The sequence below is a fragment of the Heliangelus exortis genome, chromosome 19, assembly GCF_036169615.1.
Source record: "Heliangelus exortis chromosome 19, bHelExo1.hap1, whole genome shotgun sequence".
In the NCBI taxonomy this organism is placed as follows: Eukaryota; Metazoa; Chordata; class Aves; order Apodiformes; family Trochilidae; genus Heliangelus; species Heliangelus exortis.
The window spans coordinates 12,486,528-12,510,914 of NC_092440.1; the positions used below are offsets into that span (position 1 = coordinate 12,486,528).

Consider the following 24,387-nt stretch of genomic DNA (forward strand, 5'->3'; position numbering starts at 1 on the left):
TCTGGGGGTGGGGAAGCCCCAGCAGGCACTGGGGGGCACTGGCAGCACAGAGCAGGGGGCACCCACCCACCCCTGGGCACCCTCTGCCTGTGTCCTGTCAGACCAACACTTTTTTTTTTTTCTGTTAGAGAAACAATCTTCCTTTTGGGAGGATTTTTGTAAGAAGCCAGCCTCTAAATTCTCTGGGAAAAGAGAATTCTGGGGTTTAAATTCAGGTGGGGAATTGGGGGAGCTGAGGGGAGGCTCTGGGGGAGCTCTGTGGCCTCTGTGCTGATCTTCACCTACTTGAGGGTTCAAACCTGTGAGAAGTTCAGTGTTTCACCAAACTTCTCCTGGTGGCTTCTCTGTTCCCAGGGAACATTTCTATAGATTCCCAAAACAAGAAAAAAAAAAAAAAAAAACCAAAAACCAAACCACATTTTAAAACCTTACCTGCTCTGAAGATTTGAAACCCCAACAAGAAACATTAAACATTACTTGCCTTTTTTTTTTTTTTTTTTTTTTTTTTTCCACACCAAAGGTCTTTGAAAAACCTTGAAAGCCACATTTAGGAATAAGTGCCTGGTTCTGTCTGCTCTGTCACAGCCTTTTTATTTCTGAAGGAGGAGTGAGGCCACGTGTTGTCACCACTGTGGTTTGTCACTCACAGGACACAGTCCCTGTGTCTCCTGCCACCAGGAATGAGCCTCGGGGAAGTCCTGCAATTTCCTGCTTTAAAACAAAACACACACAAAAAAAATGGAAAACTTCAGATGCCCAAAACTTTTTGGGGCAGAACGTGCTTGGGTGAGGGAGATAAGAAAAAAAAATAAAAAATAAAAACCAAACACGGGACAGTTCCAAAGGGAAAGGGGATCCCAGTGCAGGGATTTGGGGACAAAACATGGGGATACAGGGGTGTGCTGCCCCCCCCCCGGGATTGTCACTGTCCCCAAGGCCACAGCTGTGTCCTGGTGGTAGCACCAACCCCCCCACCCGTGGCTGTGGGGGGGAGATAAAAATTTCCCAGAATTGGAGATTTTTGTGAGCGATAAGCAGGGCCCTGGGGGGGCCACACAGACACACAAAAAACCTTCACCCCAAAACAAGGGGAACTGCAGGGCTGGACCCCAAACTGAGAGCAGCAGGAGGGACCTGAGGAAGCAAAGAGACCCCAGGGCTGGGGGGGGGGGGGGGGGGCTGTGGGGCACCCCTTGAGCTGCAGGAACACACGGGAGAGGAGATCTGCAGAGGGAACACTTTATTGCTGCCAGCTGAGGGGGGCAGGGAAAGAAGGTAAAAGTCCAGAAAGGTTCTGAGTGATGGGTTGGGGGGAGGGCAAAAAAAAAAACGAAAGGAGGGTCCTGACCATGAAATCCTCTGAGCCATGGCCGAGGTTGTCCCATCCTCGTGTCCTTGGTGTCACAGCAGAGCCAGCCCAGGGTCACATCCCTGCTGCACGGTGTCTGGGGGGGGGCGAGGGGGGGGGCACCCCAGGGGCTGAGCAGTAAAATTGCATTTGGGAGCAAGCTGAGGGTGGGGGGCGAGGGGCACAGCACCAGGAGGGCAGAGCTGGGGTTTTGGGGGAAGGGGGGGGGGGGGGGTCGCACCCACCCGGTGCCTGGGGATGGGCAAAGCCCCCCTTGGGGCTGCCCAAAATTCACCAAAAAAACCCCCCGTGGCTTGGCCTCAGCACCCCAGCGGTGCAAGGGGTGGGGTGGGGGGAGCAGGGGGGGCTTCCTCAGAGCTTCCTGGAGCTGCCAGGTGCCTTTGGAGCAACACCCAAGCCAGCACCGTGTCCATCCCGTGTCCCCGGGACACCCCCCCGAGCCAGCAGCTCCTCGGGGCTCACCCAGGACCCCATCCCCGCCCTAAACGCTGGGGGGGCCCGGGGGTCCATCCTGGGCTGTGCCGGGGGTCCCCTCACTCCCTGCTCCTGCCGTCCCCGCCGCTTCCTCAGCACCAGGATTCTGGGGAGGGGGCTCAGCCGGTTGCTTCTCCCCTGATTTTTTGCTCCCTTCCTCTTCGTCCTCCTCGGCGTTGGTTTTGGGGGGGGGTTTGAGGTTCTGGGCAGCAGTCAGGATGTCCGCCTGCAGCTGCCGGTTGCAGTCCAGGTGCTGCTGCTGCTGCTCCTCGGCTCCGGGCTCGGGGTTTTTTTCGGGAACCTCGTTGAAAGGCCGGGGCCCCCCCGCTTTATCCCGTTGGTCCACGTACTTCTTCTTGGGGAAGGAGGAGGGGTAATAGGCGGAGGCTTTGTGCTTCTGGCGGACGATGACGGCGGCGCAGATGATGAAGAGGAGGACGAAGGCCAAGGAGCCCACCACCACCACCAGCAGCATGTACTCCTTGAAGAAATCCACCAGCCCGTCCAGCACCCCTCCCGCTGCCGAGCTGTTGGTCACCGTGGTCCCCACCGCATCCCCCGCCGTGGGGCCGCTCCCCGGTGTCACACGGGGCACGGGGGGCACGGCCGACACCTCCTCCCCGTCCCCGCTGCTCCCGTCCTCGGGCAGCACCGGGGAGTGCCGAGGGGCTGCTGAACCAGCCGGGACCGCCAGCACCAGAACCAGCACCAGAACCGGCACCAGCACCGGCACCAGCCGCCACCACCCCATCGCTGCCACACGGCTCCTGCGGGAGGCAGAAACATCAACACCGAGACCCCTGAGCACTGACTCAAACCAACCCCCCCCCCCGTCAGCCCATCCGAACCCCCCGGGGTGTCCCAGAACACAGCGGAGCCCAAGCCTGGTGTCACCCACACTCAGCTCGGGCGCTTGCTTAGGGGTGAAATTTCCTTAAAAAAAAAAAAAAGCAAAGCGCAGCTCTGGTTTCCTTGCCCCCCGCACTTTCCCCCGCCTCCCCTCCCGAGCCAGGGTCTGCGTTTGTTTTGCAACGAGGAAAAAAAAAAAAAAAAAAAAAAAAATCAGAAAAGAGCTGGAAGCCAGCTGGATCGAATTGCTCAAGCCTGGGGGACACTGCGAGAGCGGCGAAGGGACCGGGGCCACCGCCAAGAGCCCGCTGCAGACAGCGGTCATTTGGCTGATTAGAAAATTCCTGAAAAAACTGAGGTTTCCAGTGGAAACTCTGACAGAGGCGACGCTGCATTTCCCAACCTCCCGGCCCGGCTGTTCCAAACCATTCCCAGCTCCGGGACGGCTAAAAATAGGATCGCACCCCGGAGCCTCAGCAAAGAGGCAGCCCCGGAGCGAACAGGGGGGGCCCCGGGGGGCTGAGCATCCCTGGGGAAGGTGGGGTCCATCTGGGAGCAGGGACAATGTCCCCAGCAGGTCCCAGCGTGTCCCCAGGGCACAGCAGAGCGATCCAGGCAGGACACTGAACACCACGGAGTGGGTCCCAGGGGTCTCACCCACCAGCTCCTCGAATCCATGGGTTGGGACCCCCTGGGGCAATTCCCTCATCTTTGAGGGAATCCCTCCGAATCACAACCTGCTCCCCCCCCCAAAAAATCCTCCCAAAACCCCGCTGCAAACCAAGAGGGGCTCTGGCAGTGGCTCCTTCCCAGCTGCAGGATCTGGTTTGCATTAAACCCGAGCAAACAAGCGGCAGTGGGGGGGAAGAGACCCCCAGACCCCATCCCTCCCGGCTCAGCCTCACCACTGCCCTGGGCAGCACAGCCTGGATGTTTTGGGGGGCTGGGATGAGCCCCTTCCTGCTCCCCCACTTTCCCTGCAGAGCTTGGGGCCCTCGGCTGGGGCAGGGAGAGGGGTCCCGGGGAAGGGGGAGTTTCTGAGTTGCCTCGGAAAAAGGAGCTGAAGAGAAGCTGCAACAATGGAGGAGCCAAGCAAAGCCCAAATCCGTGCCAAGAGCAGAGCCCATTCCCATAGCCACCCCCATCCCACCCCCCAGACCCATCCTGGGTCCCAGCTCCGGCTTGGCCGGACACAGGCAAATTCCTCTGAACTCCCCAAAACTCGGGGGAAAAAAAAAAAAAAAAAAAAAAAATCACAATTTCCACATCACCCTCCAAGGGTCACCCTCAGGCAGCACCCTCCAAGCCTGCCCAGGCACACAGCCTGTGTGGGACCCTGCCCATCCCTCCCCGGCCCCCCCAGACACGGAGCAAACCCCTATCCCGCTCAGCAGCCACCCCAAAATTTTGGGGGGTCGAGGCTGGGGGGATCCTCACCTTGCTGTGCGGGTGGGAGCCGGGAGGACGGGGTCTGTCCCGCACCCCTCCTGCCTCTTTCTGCTGCTTGCTGGGATAGAGCCTCCTCCTCCTCCCTCTTCTCCTCCTCCTCCTCCTCCTGCTCCTCCTGCTCCGCAGCCCGGGACCAGCTTGTTCTCGTTAGGGCTGATTTGGGGAGGGAGCAGGAGGCCGGCGAGGGGCGAGCAGCCCCCCAGCCCCCTCCCATCCCATCCCAACCCAACCCCGCCAAAGGGGGAGCCCTAAGGGAGGTTTGTTGCAGAGTTTGTTTTTTTTTTTAATCCATGAGGACGGAGGTGAATCCCTGTCCTTTGGCCACGTGGATGAGCCATGGTGGAGGGACAAGGGGGTGTTGGCACCCCCAAAACAAGTGGGCTTGGCCACAGGCCCAACCCAAACCCTACTGCCACGTCGGGGTGTGGGCACCGAGACCCCCCGGGGGCTGAGGAGGGTCCCTGGGGGGTGGCATGGGTTCAAACAGCACTTGAGACCCCCCCGTGATTTCAGAAAATCACTTCCTAAATGTCCCGGCCTGGAAATGCTCCGGCACAGCCACCTTGGGGTGGAGCGATTCCCCAGCCCAGGGCAGAGACTCTGAGTTGGGGGCCATCGCCTGTCCCTCCCCACCCCCCCGCGGCCCCCCTCGTCCTTCCCACCCCCTCTGTCCCCCCCGCCCGGGATGAAGTTGCTCAAGCGGCTGCAGCCGCGGGTGACTTCATCCTTCTGCTATTCCCCCTGCTCCTCCCCGGGGACCCGGCCAGATCCCCCCCAAAAATCCATCGCCTGTCCCCAGGGACTGTGGTTGTCACGGGGTGGGGGTGAGGGTCCCTGTCCCCATCGCTGCTGGCACTGGGAAGCCCGGGGGAGGGGGGAACTGGCGCCGTTTGGGTTTGTCCCGGTGTCGCCAAATGTCGTGGCCCCCAGAAATTCCGGGTCGGTCCGTCTGGCTGCTCCGCGCAGCTGCTGGGGAGGCTTTTCCCGTCCTTAAGTGATCAGGGCTGGAATCTTGGAGGGAAGGGGGGGGGGGATCGGCCGGGGGAGCTGCCATGCCTGGAGGAGAGCCAGCAGCATCCCGACTCCTGGCCAGGGATGGGGCTGCGAGTCACAACCTCCCCGGGACCTCAGGGGTGTCGGTGTTGGGCTGAGCCTCCAGCTCCGGGGTCCCCATCCCTCAGCCAGGGTCCCCACCCCTCAGCCAGGGTCCCTATCCCTCTTTCTCCAAGGTCCCCATCCCTCATCCAGGGTCCCCATCCCTCTTTCTCCAAGGTCGCCATCCCTCCTCATCCAGGGTCCCTATTCCTCATCCAGGGTCCCCATCCCTCTTTCTCCAAGGTCCCCATCCCTCAGCCAGGGTCCCCATCCCTCCTTTATCCAGGGTCCCCATCCCTTATCCAGTTTCCCCATCGCTCCTGGCCAAAGGTTCCCATCCCTCATCCAGAGTCCCCATCCCACTTCATCCCAGATCCCTCTCTGTCCCCACCCAGAGTCCCCACCCCTCCCTGCCCAGTGTCCCCAGCCCGGTTCCGCAGCCCGGTTCCGCAGCCCGGTGCCAGCACCCAGCACCCATTACGATGCCGTTTTTGCCTGCGGCCGGGGAGGAGCTGGGCAGGGCCGGGCCACCCGGGTCCCGCTGTATAATTTGGGGACAGCTGGAAGGAGGGGACCCGCAGGGCTCGGCAAAGGTGGCACAGCCCGCCCGGCGGAACCTGCAATTTGGGACATTCCGGTTTGTAATTTGCTGCCTTGGGCTGAGCTCTGCTCTGCCGCAGGAGTCCCGAGTGGGGGGGGGGGAAGGATCCTGCCCCACGCACAGCACCCTGCAAAGCACCACGCACAGCACCGTGACACCATCCTGCACAGCACCGTGACACCATCCTGCACACCATCCTGCACACCATCCTGCCACCATCACCCTGCCACCACTGTGCACAGGGACACTGAGCCTGGTGGGTCACGGGTGGGGATGGAGCTGGGACAGGGATGGGAACGTGGGGACAGGGACAGTCCTGAGCCATTTCTGCTCCCTCGGGTGGCTCTGCCAGGGTTGGGTTGGTAGCTTGAGGGGTGACAGACACACCAGGAGATGGGACCTAGGGGACAAACCCAACCCCCCTGGTACAGACAGGGCAGTGGGACCCTCGGTGGCAACTCATGGCTTTGCTGTCCCCTGCCCCAACCCCACAGGGAAAGCCCAGGCCACCACCACCCTACCAGGACCCTGTGACCACCCTTTGCTCACGGAATGAGCCTTGGGACCCCCCCCACGGGCAGTGACAGTCCCGGAGGTGTCCCCTCACCCCGCTGTGGGCAACCACAGGGCAGGAACCCGTTACACCACGAGCACACCCATCCCCATCCTCATCCCCATCCCCACCCCGTCCCTCCCCGGCACATCCGCCCCATCCCCCCCACCCTTCCGCTCCCACGGCACGAGGCTGAGCCCTACCTGGGGAGGGGTCCTGGGGGGGGAGGGGGTCCTGGGGGGCTGTGGTCCCCAAATCCCTTAGGGTCTTGGTCCCCCAGGGTGGCTGAGGCCCCCCCACCTCAGCTGGAATTTTGGCAGAGGGATGGGGGCAGGTGAGGGAGTGGGAGGGGGGGTAGGAAGAGACCACCGGGGTGTCCGGGGTAGCACTTTAATGGGGTCAATCTGGAGGGCTGAGCTCACCCTAAAGGAAAGCAGCCTCCTCCTCACAACATCCCGAGTTAAACCCCAAACCTGAGGGGCTGGGACCAGACCCCCCCTCCCCTCCCCGGCACAGGGGGGACACAGCAGCTCAGGGCAGGAAGCTGCTGAGAGTCAGGTTGTCACTGTCAGCTTCGGTGCCACCATCCAGGAAGGTTTTGTGGCGCGGGGCTGGGATGGGTCTGGGGCCATTGGTGGCCACCTGGCTATCGGGCAGCAGGGAGGAGATGCAAACCATCTCAGTGGGGCCCAGCCGGTGCCGAGCTCTCCGTGCCCGCCGCCACAGCAGAGCCCCCAGCACCCCCGTGCACCCCATGAAGGTGGCGGCCACCAGTGCCAGCAGCAGCATGGCCAGCAGGCACTTGCCCATCGCCCTGCTGGGGTCCCAGGGGACGTTGGGCTCCGCTGTCCCTCTGCTCTCCCTGTCCCGAGGGGATGGAGGAGTCGGCGAGGGCGAAGCTCCGGATTTCTCGGTTTTCTTGGAGGCTCCGGTGGTGGTCGTGGGGGCTGGGGGGGTCGCTGAGCTGCTGCCCGTGGCCGCTGTCCCCTCCTTGATGGGTGACGTGATCCATCTGGAGGTGATGGTGGTGGGGGGTTGGGGTGTGGGCCGGGTGCTGGGAGCTGCTGGTGCAGAGCTCAGCGGATCCGGGGAATCGGTCTCGTCCTGTAGCTCTGCTGCCGTTGTCACCTCGAGTGCCTGGTGCTGTCTGGCCTGGGTGCTGGGAGGTGCTGGTGGCTCCAGGGAATGGGTCTCATCCCGGGGATCAGCTGTGGTCATCAGCTCCGGGGCCCGGCCCGGGTTGGCCTCGCTGGTGGGTGCTGGTGCAGAGCTCGGCTGCAGGTCAGGATCTGGGGAGTGGGTTTCAGCCCAGGGATGGGCTGTGCCTGTCACCACGAGGCTGGTGTTGGTGCTGGGGGACGGTGCTGGCCCAGAGCCCACCAGTGGGTCGGGATCCAAGGAAACAGCATTGCTGATGGGCAGGGAGGTGGTGACCCCGGGCTGCTGCCCACCACCCTCCCTCCTCCTGCGGGGGAGGAGCAGGGGGGGCTCGGCCCGCGCCTGCCCGGGTGCCCCCCCGACCCACAGCACCTCAGGGTGCTGCCCCGGTTCCGGTACGGCCCAGCACACCCAAAGGGTGCTCAGCATCAGCATCGCCAGCATGGTCCAGCCTGGCACCGTGGGACCTGTGAGGAGGACAGAGGGGACAGGTGACATTGGGGTGCTGGGAGGATGCTGAGCTCCATCCCTCAGGCGGGAAACGGCCCCAAGGTGGGAGGGCACCGGGGTGAAGCATCCTCCTCTCTTCCCCTCCCCTCCCACATCCTGGGGGGGTGAAGGATGTGACCACCACCACCCCCCACCCAAGCTGTGGCCAACCCAATGGAGCTGCTGCCACCTGTGGAGCCCGGTCCTGCCGGCTCTGCTTGAGAAGAAGAGAAGAAAATTTTGAAAAGGAAGCTGGGTGTCTGGAAATGGGGAAGGAGCCGCGCTGGAGACGGCTGCTGGGGGACAGGGGGGGTTGCAGGATGACTCCTTGGGCAGAAATGAAACCACAGGGACGACGCACAGGTTTCCATTGCCCCCCCTGCCCCTCCAGGGCTGCCTGTCCTCCCCCTCTGCTAGCCAGGCTGGCGAGGGGCTCCTGTGCCGAGGCCACCTTGTGCCTCTGCTCCGGACCAGGAAGAGAGGCAAATCCACCCCAAATCCCTCCCTTCTTACACCAAGAGCCCCACAGCAGCCTGGGTGTCGGCCACCAAGGTCCCTGTGTCCCCACACCCAACAGCATCCAAATGCTGGCACCGAGCATCCCCCAGGAATGCATCCAGCCAAGCTCTGGGGTTCCCTGGCAGGGAAATCACCCCCCAGGAAGCTCCCACATCCCCACCCTCCTCTTCAAATCCCCAGGGACCAGCCCTGCATGGAGGGTGCCTCCCCTCAGGGACCCGCGCGTGTGTGTGTCCCCCCTCCCGCGCATCCCCTGTGCACCCACAGCATCCCCAGATCCCTTGCACCCTCCCAGCCCAGCTGGGGCTCACCTGTGCTGGGGGCTGCGGAGGGACCCCGACCTGCAGCTCCGGTCGGCAGCATCCCCAGGGCCCGGGGGCACCGGGGCAGCCCCGGGCGGTACCGAAACCCGACGGGCGTTGCGGGCTGAGCTCTGCCCGGCGGGGAAGGAGAGGCGGGGGCAGGAAAGCGGCTGTGGCTGCAGAGAGGCTGCGGGAGGAAGGACGTCACCCGGGACAGGGACCACTGTGGGATGGGTGCACCCGCCCAGACGGGGGCTGGGACGTGGGGTGCACCCCAAAAAGGAGAGGGGCCCAGGAGGAGGGTGCTGGGCACGGTGGCCCCAGAGGGGACAAGGAGGTGTCCCCAGCCCCAGGAAAGGGCCTCAAGAGGAAGATGGAGGAGGAGGAGGAGGAAGGTGAGGGCCTGGCTCTGTCTGCTTGCAGAGTCCTTGTGCTGGGACACCAGTGTGATGGCAGCTGGTGGCCAAGGAGCTCTTGGGAGGCTGCTGAGGGTTTGGGTGTTGTCCTGGCTGCTGCTACAGGCAAACACACACACACACAGACCCCTGACACACCCACACAGACCCACACAGACCCCCTGACACCCACACACACCCACACAGACCCCCTGACACCCCCACACACACAGACCCCTGACACGCACACCCACACAGACAGACCCACACCCCCCAACACACACCCAGACCCCTGACACACCTCCTTACACCCACCCAGACCCCTGACACCCCCACACACAGACACACCCCCACACCCCCCAACACACACCCCCAGACCCCCTGACACACCCCCACACACCCACACCCCCCACACCCAGACCCTGACTGCAGGCACCGGGCGGGAGGTGCGGCAGCAGGAAGGATGCTGCAAGAGCAACATCCGCCCCAAAACCCCCACCCGGGGCTCTCAACAGCCCCATCGCCTCTGCCTGCCCCCCAGCAGCACCCCAGCAGCACCCCAGCCCTTCCCCCCTGCTCCCGGCCACAGGGGGGGGGAAAGGGTCCCGGTTCCTGCCGGCTCCGGGTCACCGTCTGGGAGATGCAGAAAATGGGGCTCAGGTCTGCAGGAGGGGAAGGACGAGCACCCCCCCCCCGAGATGGTTCCAGGGAGCATCCCCCTCCCCATCCATGCCCAGGCCTGGTCAGAGCTTTGGGGAGGTGCCAGGGTGGGGCTGAGGCAGCCGAGATGTTGTGAAATGCCGGTGAAAGGCTGCGAGGTGCTGGGGGAAGGTCTGAGAGGCAGCTGGGCTCCCAGCCTGTGGTTTCCAGCCTGGGCTTTGCAGCATTTCCTGCACCCAGCAAAAGAGCAGAAAGAGCCCCCCCAGCTCCAGAGGAGTCCCCCCTCCACCTCCCCAGCAGCTCCCAGCCCGTGCTGTGCCTTCCCCAGACCTCCTCACCCCAATCTCTGCTACCCCCAGCAAGGCCATCACCATCAATTCCTGCATCCAGCCAAGCTCTGGGGTTCCCTGGCAGGGAAATCACCCCCCAGGGATGGAGTCTGGGGGTCCCAGGGCTCAGCCCCCACTCCGGGGTTAAGGCAGAGCCATCACTTCCTAACCTGGTTACTAACAAAACCTTAAAGTGCAGGAGGCTCAGGGGGCAGGACGCAGGGAGACAAAGAAAAAGCAAAACCAGAGGAAGTTTATAATCAATGACTTTTTTTTTTTTTTTTTTCTTTTTTTTTTATCTTTTGAAAATGGAAGCAAGTATTTGGACAGATAGTAGGGCAGCTCTATAAGAGTGCCTCTCTCAGGACTTTGCTGCTTCTCTTCTGGGATATCACGGCTACAAAAAGCTTCAGGCACTGACTCCAGTTGAGCCTGGCTAGGCATCAGTTCATTTAAATAAAATACAGGCAAATTAGCTAAAAACCAGGGGGGCCTTTCCCCCGCCCCCCCCCCTCAGCCCATCCACCACTCACCCAGCTCCTCTGGGCATCTCAATCCGGCCTCTCAGCAAACTTATTCCCCTCCAAGTAGAACCCCCCCAGCACACAGCCCTGGAGTCACACGTACAAATGGACACAGAGATCAACGTTTGGGAGGAGCATGAGGCTTGGTTTTGTTCTCAAAAAAAAAAAAAAAAAAAAAAAAAAGAAAAAAAAAAAAGGGAATAAAAATACAGATCATCTCAGCCATTTACTGCAGTACAAGAACGTCACCAAACATTCAAATATAACCCAGAGTGTCTGAGCTGTGACTCCAGCATCAGTGGCAGGGGACACTTGTCCCTCTTGCTGTCCTCACCACCTCAAACATTAAAAAAAAAAAAAAAATCCCATTTTTACGAAGCTTTCATGCTATGCAACAACAACACATCCTCTGTCTCCTCCTGTCCCGCTCTCGTGCCCCTCCAGCTCCGTTCCCAACCATCCCAACACACACAGTCATCCCTCCAGAACACAGAAGCTTCCACCTGCAAGTTCTGAACATGCAGACACTGGGGGAAATGGAGAATTTGAGGATTTCTAGCTAAGCTAACGGGGAAAAAATTAAAACCAATAAAAAATTAAAAAATCACTTCAGCCTGGACACAGGGACAGCTTGGGGGGGGGGGGGGGGATGGCCAGGGTGGGGGACACTGCTCTGGCACAGCAGCTCCCAGGCACACACATGTGAGCTGCTGCAGGGATCCAGGGATCCATCCAGGGATCCATCCCAGGTTGGGAAAGGTGTTGAGGCTCCTCAGATCCCTCTCAGCACCCTGAACCCACACCTGCCCCATCCCTGACCCGAGCTGCCCCCTCACAGGGGAAACCCCACCTGAGCAGAGCTTTGCTGAGCTGAGGCATCCAAAAAATTCCATGAGGAGTTGGTGAGCTCGGGGTGCCCACGGGGGTCTCTGTCCTGAGGATCTCAAAAATCCCTGTGAGAAACCAGTTCTCCAAACTGGGATCAAAAGCACCCTCCCCAGTCACTTCCAATCCGCAGGCCTGGGAGCACGGGGGGGGGGGGTGTGGGGATGGAGTTCACTCATCCTGGAACAAAGAATTTCCTGCAAAGTTTTAGGGAGGCAGGAGTGACAGAAAGGGGGGGAAAAAAAAATTAAATCACAAAAAATAAAACGAGGAGAAAAAAAAAATTAAATCACAAAAAATAAAACGAGGAAAAAAAAAATAAAAAGCAAAAGAGGCGTTTTGTTTCTGGAGACCCATCATGAAAAAACAATACTGCTAATGCTGGTTGGGAAGCAAAGTCTAAATGTCTAAAATCAGCATGAATGTGAGGGGCCAGAGAACTGCAAGCTTGCAGATTTTTCAAAGCTTCTTTTAAAGCTGATGAGCCTCAGGTGGTGGTGCAGGAAGAAGCATTTACAGCAGTGCACAGAGCTGGAGCAGACACCGTGGTGTCTGGGTGCCCCCAGCTCACCTCTCCCATGGCACCTTCCCCTCTCCACTCCAGGGATAAACCTGAAAACATCTCCTGCAGGGAAGTAACTTCTGCCCCAGGATAAAATAAAATAATAACTAAAAAAACCAACTGGGAAATAAACCATGTTTTGGATGGGGCTAGAGGAATCCCAAACGTGGGACTGTTTGAAAAGCACAAGATGATGTAAGGTTTGAAGTTCTTCAAGGTGTAAAAAAGAAGCAGCATTTTGTGGCATGAATCACCTCTTCCAGAACTACATTTTTTTTCCTTTAAACTGCCTGACAAAGGTGGTGGGGACAGGTTAGGGAGGAAGGAAAGGCAGATTGTCCCACCTCTGAGGGGTCTCAGCAGCAGCCTCAGCCACTCTGCAAAGGAAACCAATCTGATTGTTGGAAATTGAAGATTTATACAAAATAGCTTCAGTTTTGTTCTCTGAACAGTATAAACACCCACTGTGCACACACACACACACACACACACACACACACACACACACACACAGTGCTGTCCCTTTCATTAGAAACACAAAATACTGCAAAGTGGCAAATAAGAAAAATAAAAAGCAACTTTTTTTTTCTCTCTTTTTTTTTTGGCAACTTTAAAAAAAAAAAAATGGTTAAGAACAATGTGGCATTGGTCCCTACATCTAGAAAAGACATTTGGGCACAACACTGAAAGTCAGAATGGATTTGTTTTCAAGAATTCATGACAACTGGGAAAAAAAAAAAAAAAAGGACTGTAAAAGTAGCACTTTTTTTTTTGACTTGTTTGACACAGTCACATAAACTCATTAAAACATCAGGAAAAAAAAAAAAAAACCTTTCACTAAAAAGCTTGGCTTTTAATCATCGGCTCTCGTTGACGTGAATTTGGGTGAATTTGGGAGAAGAGGAAAGCTGGTACTGGAATGCTGCTGCTTGCTGAACTGGGGGAACTGGAATGTGCCTGGGCTGGCGGCGGGGCCAGCGCCGCTCTGCCCCGCTCAGTCCGCAATCTTTGCCATCTGCTGCTCCAGCTTGGAAATGCGCTCGTCCTGGTTGGTGATCGTGTCTTTTATACATTTCAGCTCTCTCAAAATTTCATCCAATTTGGCTTCGTTTTGCTGGAAGAGAAGACAGGGAAACTGGTGAGGAGAGCCGGGGGGTTCCAAAGCCGGGGGCTCCTCCGTGCGGCGTTCCTGGGATGCTCGGGGCACGGAGCGGCTCCAGGGATCAGGACGTCCTGGATCTGCTCTTCAGCAGTGTTTAAGGACCCACTGGACTGACAGCTGCCACTGCCACATCTCTGTGTCCCACGTGTGACCCACACGTTAGCCACAGCCCCCGCTTATGAACCTGTCCCACCTCCTTCTGGACCTGCACTGCCTGAGATCCTTTTGTCCCACTGGGCTGGGTTTCACTCACAGAAAAGGCAGACCCAGGCTGGGACAAGAAGCCAAGCTTCCCTGTGTGTCACAGTTCCCACTGAGCTAACAGCAACTCCACCTGGAAAGCCACAACTCACGTACCAGGTCCCAGGGTACTCAAATCATCCACTCCTGAGCTTTGCTGTAACTGCTCCTGAAAATGCAGCACCCCCACCATCATGTCTCAGGCCACCATCCCCAAAAACGTTTGGACTTTACTCACAGTGTTTGAGGCATCAGCTGCTTTCTTTGGAGCATTTATGAGATCACTTTTCTTATTTGCAGCAGGCTTGTTGTCCAGTATGTTCTTCTTGACCACCTTGAGATCCCTGTTCTTGCCTGGAATGTACCCGTGCTTCAAGGAGATGAGAAGAGGATCAGCATTCTTCCCCTCAAACCACTCCTCTGCTTCCAGAGCTGCCTCTGGGCCAGCTGTGTCAGGGTACAGGTCATCCTGGAAGAGGTCAGACTGCAAGGCAGAAGAGAGGAGTTAATTGATCAGGTGCTTTGAGGCTGGAAGACACCACCCAGCTAAGCAGGAGGCAACGCTCACCTTCCGAGGAACCGTCATGATGATGGGCTCACACTTCCTCTCATGAAGCTTGAAGAACCTTTCCAGGAAAAAGAAAAGAAGACAGTGCCACAAACTCCAACATCCTCAGCCTGACCACTGGGCACTGCTGCTGAAATATTCCTGTGTTTAGGCAGCTGCAGGCTCTGCTCCCTTTCAGGAGTTCCTGCATCACCAGGGGCAACATCCAGCATGCTCCCCACCAGGGCTGTGCCAGGAGCCACTGCAGTGCCACACACCCACTCTCCTGAGGTGCTTCCCTCCTCTGTTTCCTGAGTCACAGCTGCACTCTGGTCCCTGTGCTGCTGCCTTAATTACTCTCTGAATTCCTAAAACCACTTTCCAACCTGTTTGCTGTGTAAGAGGTGGAGACTGATATCAGATTTAGGCACCAGGAGTCTATCTTCGATCTGCTGACAGCTTAGGCAGTGACTGACCTGCTGCAAGGTTCTCTGCAGACCGTGTATTCTGCAGGGTATCACTTGGTCACTTGCAAAAATCTCAGCACACTTTGAGGCTGTCTCACCTTATGCTCAGCACAAATGTTGTTTTGTATCACAAAAACACTGCTGCACCAACAGTGTGACAGCCACACCCAGCAGCAGGACCTGAGCTGGCAAGGGGGTGTCTTTGCTAAGACAACTCTGAGAGCACTGCCCCAGCTCTCCTTACCTGGCAATCTCACACTTGTTGACATCAAGGCCCCTCTTTGGCATGAACCCCATTCCCCTCTGTGGCTCTTTGCTGCTGAAGGTGTTGAGGTAGTGAACATAGGGGGATTCATCCGTGATCTCAAAGTAGCGAATGCTGCTGTCACCCTGGGGGAAAGAAAAGCAGGGACCACTCCAGGGGCTGGAGGGGCCAGTGCTCCTCTGCCTGCAGGCCTGCTCCCTCACCCAACAGCCTTTCCTTCCAGGAACACAGCCACACACCACAGCTGAGTTCTTTTTTTTTTTTTTTCCAGGCTAGAACTTCCCCTGGTTCTCAGCTGAATGCCTCTCATCTCAGCAGCTGCCACCAGACAGCACATGAAGTGCTCTGAGCATCCCTGCAGCACCAGCAGAGCTGCCAGAAAGCAGAACCCAAGTACAGGAGCTGCCCAAAAATACTGTTCTTCAAAATGGGGTGGTACACCAACCCGAGCTCCTGCTTCAAGAGAGCAGGTGTCAAATTCCACATTTCCTCTTGTGAAAAAGCTCAAATTGTGCCACAGTCAGGCAGAAAGGCTCCCACCCAGCTTCTCCCTTTGATTTCAGGCAATTCTACTACACTGACATCTCTGAAACAGCAGAAGAGGCAGCAGACACAGCAAACCAATATTTCTCATTAGCTGTTTACAAAGATGAGACTCTTGAATGTACTTCCATGGATCCTCCTTTGTAATTAATTTGTTCATCTTGCCTCATCTTTGGCTCCTGTCTCTAGGAAGCCCAAAGCTGCAGCACTCAGAAGTGGGCACTCTGGAGCACTTAAAGCCAACAAATTGCTCTTAGAAAGGAGCACGTGATTCCAGTTTTCTATTAGTTCACCCCACAAAACTACAGGCAGTGTTGCTACATGCTCCATCATCCCTAGGCATAAGGTGGATAACATCTAAAAAGCACCCTCCTCCCACACAAAAGAACAGTCACTCAGCTCAACACCAACAAGAGATGTTTTGATGACAGTATCTGACTTGTTGCTTTCAGAGCAGCTTTACCTAAGTAAATCCCTATCAAAGAAACATCTGATTCTACACCAGGCTTCACAGGCTCTTTGCATGGTCCTGCAGAGCAGCCTGATTTGTCTGTAGCCCAGGCCAACACTGCAGCACTGACTTTTGGTTCTACCTCTCTCAGTTGAGACACTTGGAGAACATTTCACAGGCTTCTTTCACTCTACAGGATGATTGATCCCTCTAGACAAGCCCAGTTATTCCAAAAGCTTCTCTTTACCTTGCCACACAAGTAAATAATGTTGGTATCTGGATCATAGAAGGGCAGCAGGACCCCATTGCTTGTGTCCATCTCATGAAGGGCTATGGGCTCCTCCATGTTTTTCTGGAAATAAAAAAATGACAGTGATGCTAAGGAAGAACAGAAAGGCTTTTGGTTCTAGGATGTAAATTTTGGTTTTAGAATGTAAATTCTAAGTTGGGCCTTCACCACCCTGAAGGTTCCAGTAACAAGTGCTGCAGCTCTTCACAAGCTCACATGTTCCCCCAGAACGTTTTAATCCCGAAACGCAACAAAAACAGGACCCAAGAAAACCCATAAAGGCAAAGATGTGACAGAGCCTTTTAGCCAGTGTCTTGTGCCAGCCTGCTGGGATTGCTGCACGTATCAGGTACAGAATGAAGCCACCCTCAGCCAGGTTCCAGGGACCTACTGGGTTCCAGAGGGCGAGCTGCCGCTCGCTCATGCGGCTGAAGCCGGTTGTGAAGATGTTTCCATCAGCCAGGAAAATGGCTCGCATGGGACGGGCTCCCTCGTGGGTTTTCTCCTTCTCCTGCAAGAGATTTGCAGATCAGCCTCTGGCAAGGAAGAGGGGAAGCCCAACTGGTGCTGGCTTCTCTTCTGGTTGCACAAAATCCCTGGCAGGACACGCTGCAGGACACCCATGCAGGATGCTGACTACACAGAGCAACATCCAACTATTTTTTTGGGGGGAAGAGATCAGTCGCTGCACTACTAAAGAGCCTCCCTGGCTCCTTTCAGCTCTGCCTATCAGACTCTTGCAAGGTTGAAGGAAAACTTCCCTGCAAGCTAGGACACACACACAGACTGCTAAATCTCTGCTTTGCATCCACAACTTTGGAACAGTAATTATACAAAAGGATTAGGTGGGGAATTACACTCCTGCAGGTTTTTAAATGCAGCCCTAAAAATCCCAGTTCAAACACTAATCTGAATAAACCCAGACAAATCCTTCAACCACTGCTGTCCCTCCTGGAATTTTTTCCCTCGCTTTGGAGAACATGGTGAAACACAGAAGGTTCTTTCTCTGTGTGCCCTTGCTAGCTCTCTGCTGACATGAAATCGTGACATGGAAGTTGTTTCTTTATCATGCAAACTTACAGCAACAATTTCTTGTTTCCTGGGGTCAATAACTCGAACTTTTTTGTCTTTGGAAGCTGTGCAGATGAGGCTGCCATTGCGATTCCAGCTCACGTTGTAAATCATGTCCACGTGCATGTCATCCAGGTTTATGAGGGCTTCACCTGTTCCCACATTCCAGATGATGATTGCATTATCACAACCTAAAAGAGGAAAAAAAAAACCAAACAGCTAAAGCTACAGAACTGGTGTGTACAGAAAAAAAAAAAAAACAAGGAACAAGGAATAAAACCTGCTGCAGCTCCAAAGCCTCAGATGCTGATTCTTCAACATGGTCTGTGCAGTGCATGGAGGAGGAGCAGCAGGCAGCACATCCTCACTCAAATACTCAGAGAGCAGGGACTAAGCAGCCAGAGAAGGCACAAAAAAGTGTCAAGCACCCTCTCAGAGGACCTTTGTGCTCTTGGGTATTGAAGGCTCAGCTGCAGGACTGCAGAAGTGCAGCCACCAAAGGCACAGAGGGGATGTTTCACATCTCTGCACGTGAGGCCACTGGCTGGCAGCAGTCACTGCCTTCTGAGGGCAGAGGGATTTGGGGCAAGAAAAAGTCAAAGTGGCACAGATGGAAAGCAGGCAAGAGACAGCAGGGGAAAGAGCAGAACAATGGGGAAACAGCAGAACAAAGGGGAAAAAGAATGGCAGGCAGCAAAAGCTGAGGTCAGCAGATTCACAAGTACTCCAATCATCTTTGTTCAAGGACCAGACAGCAAGAAGCCTAAGATAAAATGACAGCAGAATAAAGACCAGGACTGGAGGACCAGGTAAGGGAAGGAAAGAGCAATGTGTGACTGAGCAATTTCTTCTGGGGCTCTGCAGGGGTAAAAACAAGTAACAAGGCAAGAGATTATCACTCTGACCTCCCAAAGGGCATGAAGGACATCCAAAATCAGTTCCCTGTCACCACGAGGAACCCTGGAGACTGCAGTGACCTGACAGCAGCCCTTCTCCTCTGTGTTTCTCAGGAGTAATCCTGGATGGACTGCCTGGACACACCTATCTTGCTGCTTGTGAGTCTGAAGAAGCTGCCTAAGAAAAATCACCACCTCCTTTTGTCAGTTCCCACACTGAGTTCCATTAAGTTAACTGCCACAAGGTCTGCAACTCCAAGAAGTTTTTTGGGAAATCAGATCAAAACCAAACTGGTACCTCAGAAGGCATTTATATCCCCAGAAAACACCCAGCTCAGCTGACAGTCTGGCCAGAAGGACTGGATTCTTTTATTGGGCTCCAACCTAAAGGTCATGCTATGAAAGCCTCAGACCACACTAATGGATAATGACTTCTCCATTTTCTTTCCATAATGATGTGACTGTTTTTCAGTGGTCAGAAGAATCTCATTGCAGAGAGAGCAACCAGTCAAGAAAACCCATTTGGAAAAGGCTAAAAATGGGAGCTTGTAGAAGGAATTGCCAGACTCTGGGATACCTTGCAGGGCTGAGTGAAAAGGAGAAACAGTCAGGCCTTTTACAAAGTGAAAACAGGGACAGGCAGAGTGCAGATGTAAATAGGTATCAGTTATCTGGAGCTTGCAAATAAAGTCTGGAACAATTTTAATACAGCAATTCATTCCTCCAGATAATTTTTGGGTTCTTGTCCCTGTAAACTGCAGATAATAAAAGGCCAAATAAGGAGGAGGCTGCAAGCCACGTGTCCCAGTGTTCCCAGAAACTGCCATTCCCCTCGTGATTCACCAGCCCTAGAGTAGCCAGGAGAGGAAAGAAGGAAAAGCAGTCAAAAAGCTCCTCTCCAACACAGCTGGTGTGCCAGCAAAACCAGGGGGAGATGCTTGTGGGCCCCCTGCCTCACTGTACCTGCACTGAGCAGCACGTTGCGTGCCGTGGGGTGCCAAGCCACGATGCCAACCCTCTTGGAATGGCCTTCCAGCACCACCACTGGCTCTGTCAGGGACAGGGTGAGCCCATTCTCTGGAATCTGCCACACCTGGGAAGGAGAAAGGAAAGATGGTTAGCCAAGGGCCAGCCCCTCTGAAGGCCACGTTACCCGTCTGCACCAGGACAGGAGTCTGAGCTGTCACTTCTCTGTTTAAACAGGAAGAGAGGTTGGGGAGGGATTTGTTCCTTCAGCTGCTCCACGTGGGACATCCTTCCCAGCTGACACTGCCAGCACACACCCACCAAGCACCCAACTGTTGCTGTGTCCAGGGATCCAGACATCTCAGGAGCTGCAGGGGAAGGACTCCTAAAAGATCTTGCCTTGCAGCTCCCCTGCCATCCACCCGAGCTGCTGTCTTTTCAAACCATGCCTGTCCCTCAGAAGACCAGTGCAGCAGCTAAACTGGTGCCTACTTTTGATTTCTTTAGTAATTGATTTCCCCATTATGCTTAGAGCCTCCTTTCATATCACTGAACTGAGGAAAAGCAGTTTGGTCCTGGCAAGAGTTAAAGAAGCCCAAGTTAGGAAGGCAGAAAGTGCTTTCCAATGCAGCAAACTCCAGGGTTCCTGCTTGGTCACACAACTTTTCTGCTGCAAACACCTTCAGGAAAAAATGCCACCAGGAGAAGGAACAGGCTCCCAAGCACTGGAATTCCAGCTGCAGATCTTTATGCACTGAAGGAGGCAGCTTCTCCAACCAGGAGGGACTGGGGAGGGACAAAATTCACCCCCCCATGCCCCACGCTCAGGATCAACCCCACCAAAGCTCTTCCTGCATTTTAACACAGGACAATCCTCTTTGAACTGAATTTGACCCATATATAGTGCATTAAAAATTAAATAAAACCCATCCGGGAGCAATTATAGCTACCTATAGATAGGTGGCAGCATTAGAGCACGTTTGCTTTGCCTTCTATTGTTTGCTTTTTCTGGAGTTGAAGAACTGGGCTGGCCAGACCCTGCCCAGGATGCCCAAGCAAGCTGTCAGAGCCAGCAGATGCCAGGGAGGGGATTTGGGAAGCGAGGCAGACAGCCACGTGTGAGGGCAACATGGATTTTTGCACTAATCCCAGCTCCTCCCTTCTCCCAGGGATGGTTGCTGCTTAAATAAAACCCACTGAGATTCTCAGCTCACCTCTAAGTAACCCTGAAATGGTTTCACTTTTCACCCACGCAGCTCTCAGCACCTTCAGCATCCCAGCAGGAATGACCTGCCCTATCCCAGAGGAATGACCTGCCCCATCCCAAAAGGAATAACCTGCCCATCCCAGCAGGAATGACCTGCCCTATCCCAGAGGAATGACCTGCCCCATCCCAGAGGAATGACCTGCCCCATCCCAAAAGGAATAACCTGCCCCATCCCAGGAGGAATAACCTGCCCCATCCCAAAAGGAATAACCTGCCCCATCCCAAAAGGAATGACCTGCCCATCCCAGGGGGAATGACCTGCCCTATCCCAGAGGAATGACCTGCCCCATCCCAGAGGAATGACCTGCCCCATCCCAAAAGGAATAACCTGCCCATCCCAGGAGGAATGACCTGCCCCATCCCAAAAGGAATAACCTGCCCTATCCCAGAGGAATTACCTGCCCCATCCCAAAAGGAATAACCTGCCCCATCCCAAAAGGAATAACCTGCCCATCCCAGGAGGAATGACCTGCCCCATCCCAGAGGAATGACCTGCCCCATCCCAAAAGGAATAACCTGCCCATCCCAGGAGGAATGACCTGCCCCATCCCAGAGGAATGACCTGCCCCATCCCAAAAGGAATAACCTGCCCATCCCAGAAGGAATGACCTGCCCCATCCCAAAAGGAATAACCTGCCCATCCCAGGAGGAATGACCTGCCACAGGCACACAACCTCAGCAGAGAATTTCTCTGCCAGGACTGAAAATCCCTCTTTTTCCTCGTGCCTAATGGAACACTTCTGGATCTGACTCCAGAACCCCAGGCTTTTCCCAGCAATCCCATTTGAAAAATTGAGTTGCAAACTGGAGCTGTTCAGCCTGGTGTCACCTTGCTCTGCTTCCACTTCCACACCAGCTTTGCTCCTGTCTGCACCCCCAGCAGGCTCTGAGGACTGTGCTGAAACACAACACAATTTATCAACTGCAAAAAATAATTTCACCTGCCCAGGTGAAAATAATTTATCCTGCCCAGGATAAAACTGGGTTACAAAGCTGTCAATTTTTACAGGAGCAGCTTGCTGCTTGCCAGGCAGAACAACCTTAGAACATTTCTGCTGACATGGGAACTTCAAGCTCCAACCTGGCACCTGATGTTGTGACTGTGTGCAGGTCCCTGGGATGAACCCACCCCAATCCCCTCACACCATGGCAAGCTGCAGGAAACAGCCACTACCAAAACCAGTGGGAAAGATGGGAAGAGAAAATGGGAGCTGGGAAATCCCAGTAGGACAGGAGGCAGGGAAGGTGAACCAGAGGTCTGGAAGGTGCAGGGATAGAGGATGCTGGGGTCTGACAGCTCTGGCAGGAGGATGCTGCAGCATAGCTGAAACTGGGCTGAGAATCAGCAAAAAACACCAAACCCACTTCTCCACTGGCTGAAAAGGCCATGACAGCCAAGGCTGACCTGTGAGAGCTGACATTACACTGAGGATTAAGCAGGAAGCCAGACATCTGGTTATCCCAGAGCTTGAGGAGCCCTTAAAAATGGCAAAGCCTTGATGAACACAGCCACTTCTCCCTCCACCAGATAAAGGGGCTGCCCCAGCTCCCTCAGCCTCCCTCCCTGTGCAGGGGGAGCTTTGAACATTGAATTTATTGTCAAAAAGACTCAGAAGCAGCACGAGCTTCTGGGCCAAGCATGGCCTGCAGAAAAGCCACAAAGGGAGAGCATCCCCAAATGCCTCCCTGCCCTGGGACCTCTGGAGCAAAGGCACCAGATCCCTGAGGTCCCCATTTCTGCTGTGTTGCTTCAGTGCAGGGATCCTCCTGCAGAGTAACTTCTGTGCCAGAAAACTCCACCACCAAGTTCAAACCAGAGAGTGCAGGGGGTGGGAGAGGAAAGAGAGGTTTTAGAGACAAAATACCAACAAAAAGGATTTTTTATAAGCCTCTGGAGGACAGGCAGATTTGTTTTGGTTTGGTTTTTTTTCTTTAAGGGAAAGCCCCTCTAGTTGACAGCAGCTGCAGACCAGTGTAATCCTCTGCAGATTACAGGAACTATTGACCTAATGATCCTGCTTGGTATTGCAGAAAAGCCAAAAAAACACAAAACCAAACCACAACCTGGGAGTGTGAAAGGTCAGGGTATGCTCCCAAGCCAGCTGGCCCACTCATTCCAGCAGAGGGTGGGGTGCCTGTCTCCAGCTGGGATGGAACTGGATTCAAGGGGCAAATTAAGGAATTTTGGATGCAGGACTCACCCTGCTGAACATCAGGGCTCAGGATGAGTACACCAAGGAAACCTTAAAATTGTGCAAGATGAACTCAAAAATCAGCATTAGTCTGCCAACTCTCTCAGCTGCAGGGGTTTTGGGTGGTTGGGGTTTTTTTTAAGTTGGTTTGTTTGTGATGGAGGAAGTGAAGTCAGGCCAGGGTGGTGTGGGGAGGTTTGGGTCTCAGAGGAAGAGCAGGAGGGGGGAAAAAGTTTTGCACAAACAGCATGTGAGAAGGAAAAGAAAAGAAACTTTTTCAGCACTTTTGGATGCACTTTAAAGAGAATCAAAATCAGTCTCTTCTGCACCAACCTGCAGAGAAGATGAGGTCAATTTCTAGAAATATCAGGGCCTATATTCACATTACCTGAGGAAACAAATGAGTTGGAGCCCTGGGTTTTACCCACAGCCCTGCTTTCCTATCACTGCAGGAAAAGGCCATTTTTTTTGTAGCTGCAAGACCTCCTCCACAGCTAGCTGGCCCTGGAACCATGTCTGAACTGCCTGCCATCAGGATGATGTCTCAGTTTCTGGTTAAATTTAAACATGATTTGCTCAATCAAACAAACTCTGCTCTGGCCACAAGCTCATTAGTATTCACCTTCTGATGAAGCAGATTTTCCCTATCTGAGAAAGGCCATCTGATACCATCTACAAGCCTCTATATAATCAAACATTTTCCAGATGAATTAAAAAACCTGCAGCACATTACAGTCATTTAGCAGAATATCAAGCATGAATATTTAAGTAATTCCTCATTTGTTGGCACAGGAAAATCATTCTTCAAAGAGAACACCAGAAGAGGCCACAGAAGGTATCTGCATGCCACAGGGTTTAAAGGAAGCAATGTGGAGTGGAGGAGATGGGGACTCCTCCAAAAGGAGAGAGGAATTCAGCAAGAAACCAGCAAATGGGGCAGAGAGGTCCAGGCCATTACCTACAGCTCCTGTCTGCTGAGGGCTCTTGTGCTCCTCTGGATGGAGAAAACTGGAGCTGAGAACAAGGCAGAAAGAGGAAATGCTCCAACTCTAGCAGACTACAAAGCATTTCTTTCTCTCCCCAACCACTTCAAGGAGCTGTACTTGCCAACTCCAAAGCCATCTGGTTGGCTCCATGCCCTAACTGGCAAGGGCAGGAGGGGATGGAGGCCAAGGAGTGCCCTGAGGAATACCCAGTGTGGGATGAAGGAAGAGCACTCCCTGCTTCCCCAGCCCCTGCTCCCAGGGAGCAGAAAGCAGGAGGTGGGTTGGGGAGCCCCCTTCTGCCTTCTCCTCCACTGGGCTCACTCCTGTGCTTATGCCCACTGGCACAAAGCTGGTCCTGCAAGGGTGAACTGCCCTAAGTGTTCTCCCACCACCACCTTCTCCTTCTCTACCTCCAAACAATTTCTGAAGGTGTCAGATGTGATGGGTGTATCACCTGAACCCACCAGATGACCCCTGCCAAGTGTCCTCCAGACACCTCTTGATCAGCTGCAAATGGTTAAACCTCTAAAGCTGTCCCAGCCACAAAGCCCAGCAGGATCAGGAAAAAATGTCTTGCTTCCCAGCCACTTACTTCAACCCCAAGTCCAAGATCTCCAATACTATCCCTGTACAAGATTTATTTGCAGCTCACAGGATACTTCCACCTTCTACAAATCTGAGCTTTTATTTATATGAAAACGTTTCTAGTTTCTGAAAGGGCCCAGCTAACTTTCCTTGGGGAACACCAAGGACACAAGCAGTTCAAACTGATGGCTGCAGGAAACCAGCCCTCCTCATCCTGGAGATACTGGCTGGCTGGCACCTCCAGGCC

At 54.9% G+C, this 24,387-nt stretch overlaps 3 protein-coding genes across 3 annotated transcripts in view; all 3 read right to left on the reverse strand.

Moving 5' to 3' along the window:
* Positions 1–1,225: 1,225 nt before the first annotated feature.
* On the reverse strand, positions 1,226–4,331 carry TMEM119 (transmembrane protein 119). Its single transcript, XM_071763525.1, has 2 exons — positions 4,130–4,331; positions 1,226–2,610 (listed from the first exon to the last, which is right to left on the reverse strand). The coding sequence occupies exon 2, from the start codon at positions 2,592–2,594 to the stop codon at positions 1,851–1,853; it is 744 nt and encodes a 247-aa protein (XP_071619626.1). The 5' UTR covers positions 2,595–2,610; positions 4,130–4,331; the 3' UTR covers positions 1,226–1,850.
* A 2,438-nt stretch (positions 4,332–6,769) lies between these two features.
* On the reverse strand, positions 6,770–9,145 carry SELPLG (selectin P ligand). Its single transcript, XM_071763523.1, has 2 exons — positions 8,868–9,145; positions 6,770–8,015 (listed from the first exon to the last, which is right to left on the reverse strand). The coding sequence occupies exons 1-2, from the start codon at positions 8,917–8,919 to the stop codon at positions 6,922–6,924; spliced, it is 1,146 nt and encodes a 381-aa protein (XP_071619624.1). The 5' UTR covers positions 8,920–9,145; the 3' UTR covers positions 6,770–6,921.
* A 1,346-nt stretch (positions 9,146–10,491) lies between these two features.
* Positions 10,492–24,387, reverse strand: part of CORO1C (coronin 1C) — a 44,772-nt gene continuing 30,876 nt past the window's right edge. The window contains exons 4-11 of the mRNA XM_071763616.1: positions 19,108–19,237; positions 17,258–17,439; positions 16,569–16,688; positions 16,136–16,240; positions 14,874–15,019; positions 14,184–14,241; positions 13,854–14,099; positions 10,492–13,327 (exon numbers count right to left, since the gene is read on the reverse strand). Of these exons, the coding sequence (XP_071619717.1) occupies positions 13,208–13,327; positions 13,854–14,099; positions 14,184–14,241; positions 14,874–15,019; positions 16,136–16,240; positions 16,569–16,688; positions 17,258–17,439; positions 19,108–19,237 (1,107 nt within the window). The 3' untranslated portion in view covers positions 10,492–13,207. The remainder of the gene's footprint in view (positions 13,328–13,853; positions 14,100–14,183; positions 14,242–14,873; positions 15,020–16,135; positions 16,241–16,568; positions 16,689–17,257; positions 17,440–19,107; positions 19,238–24,387) is intronic.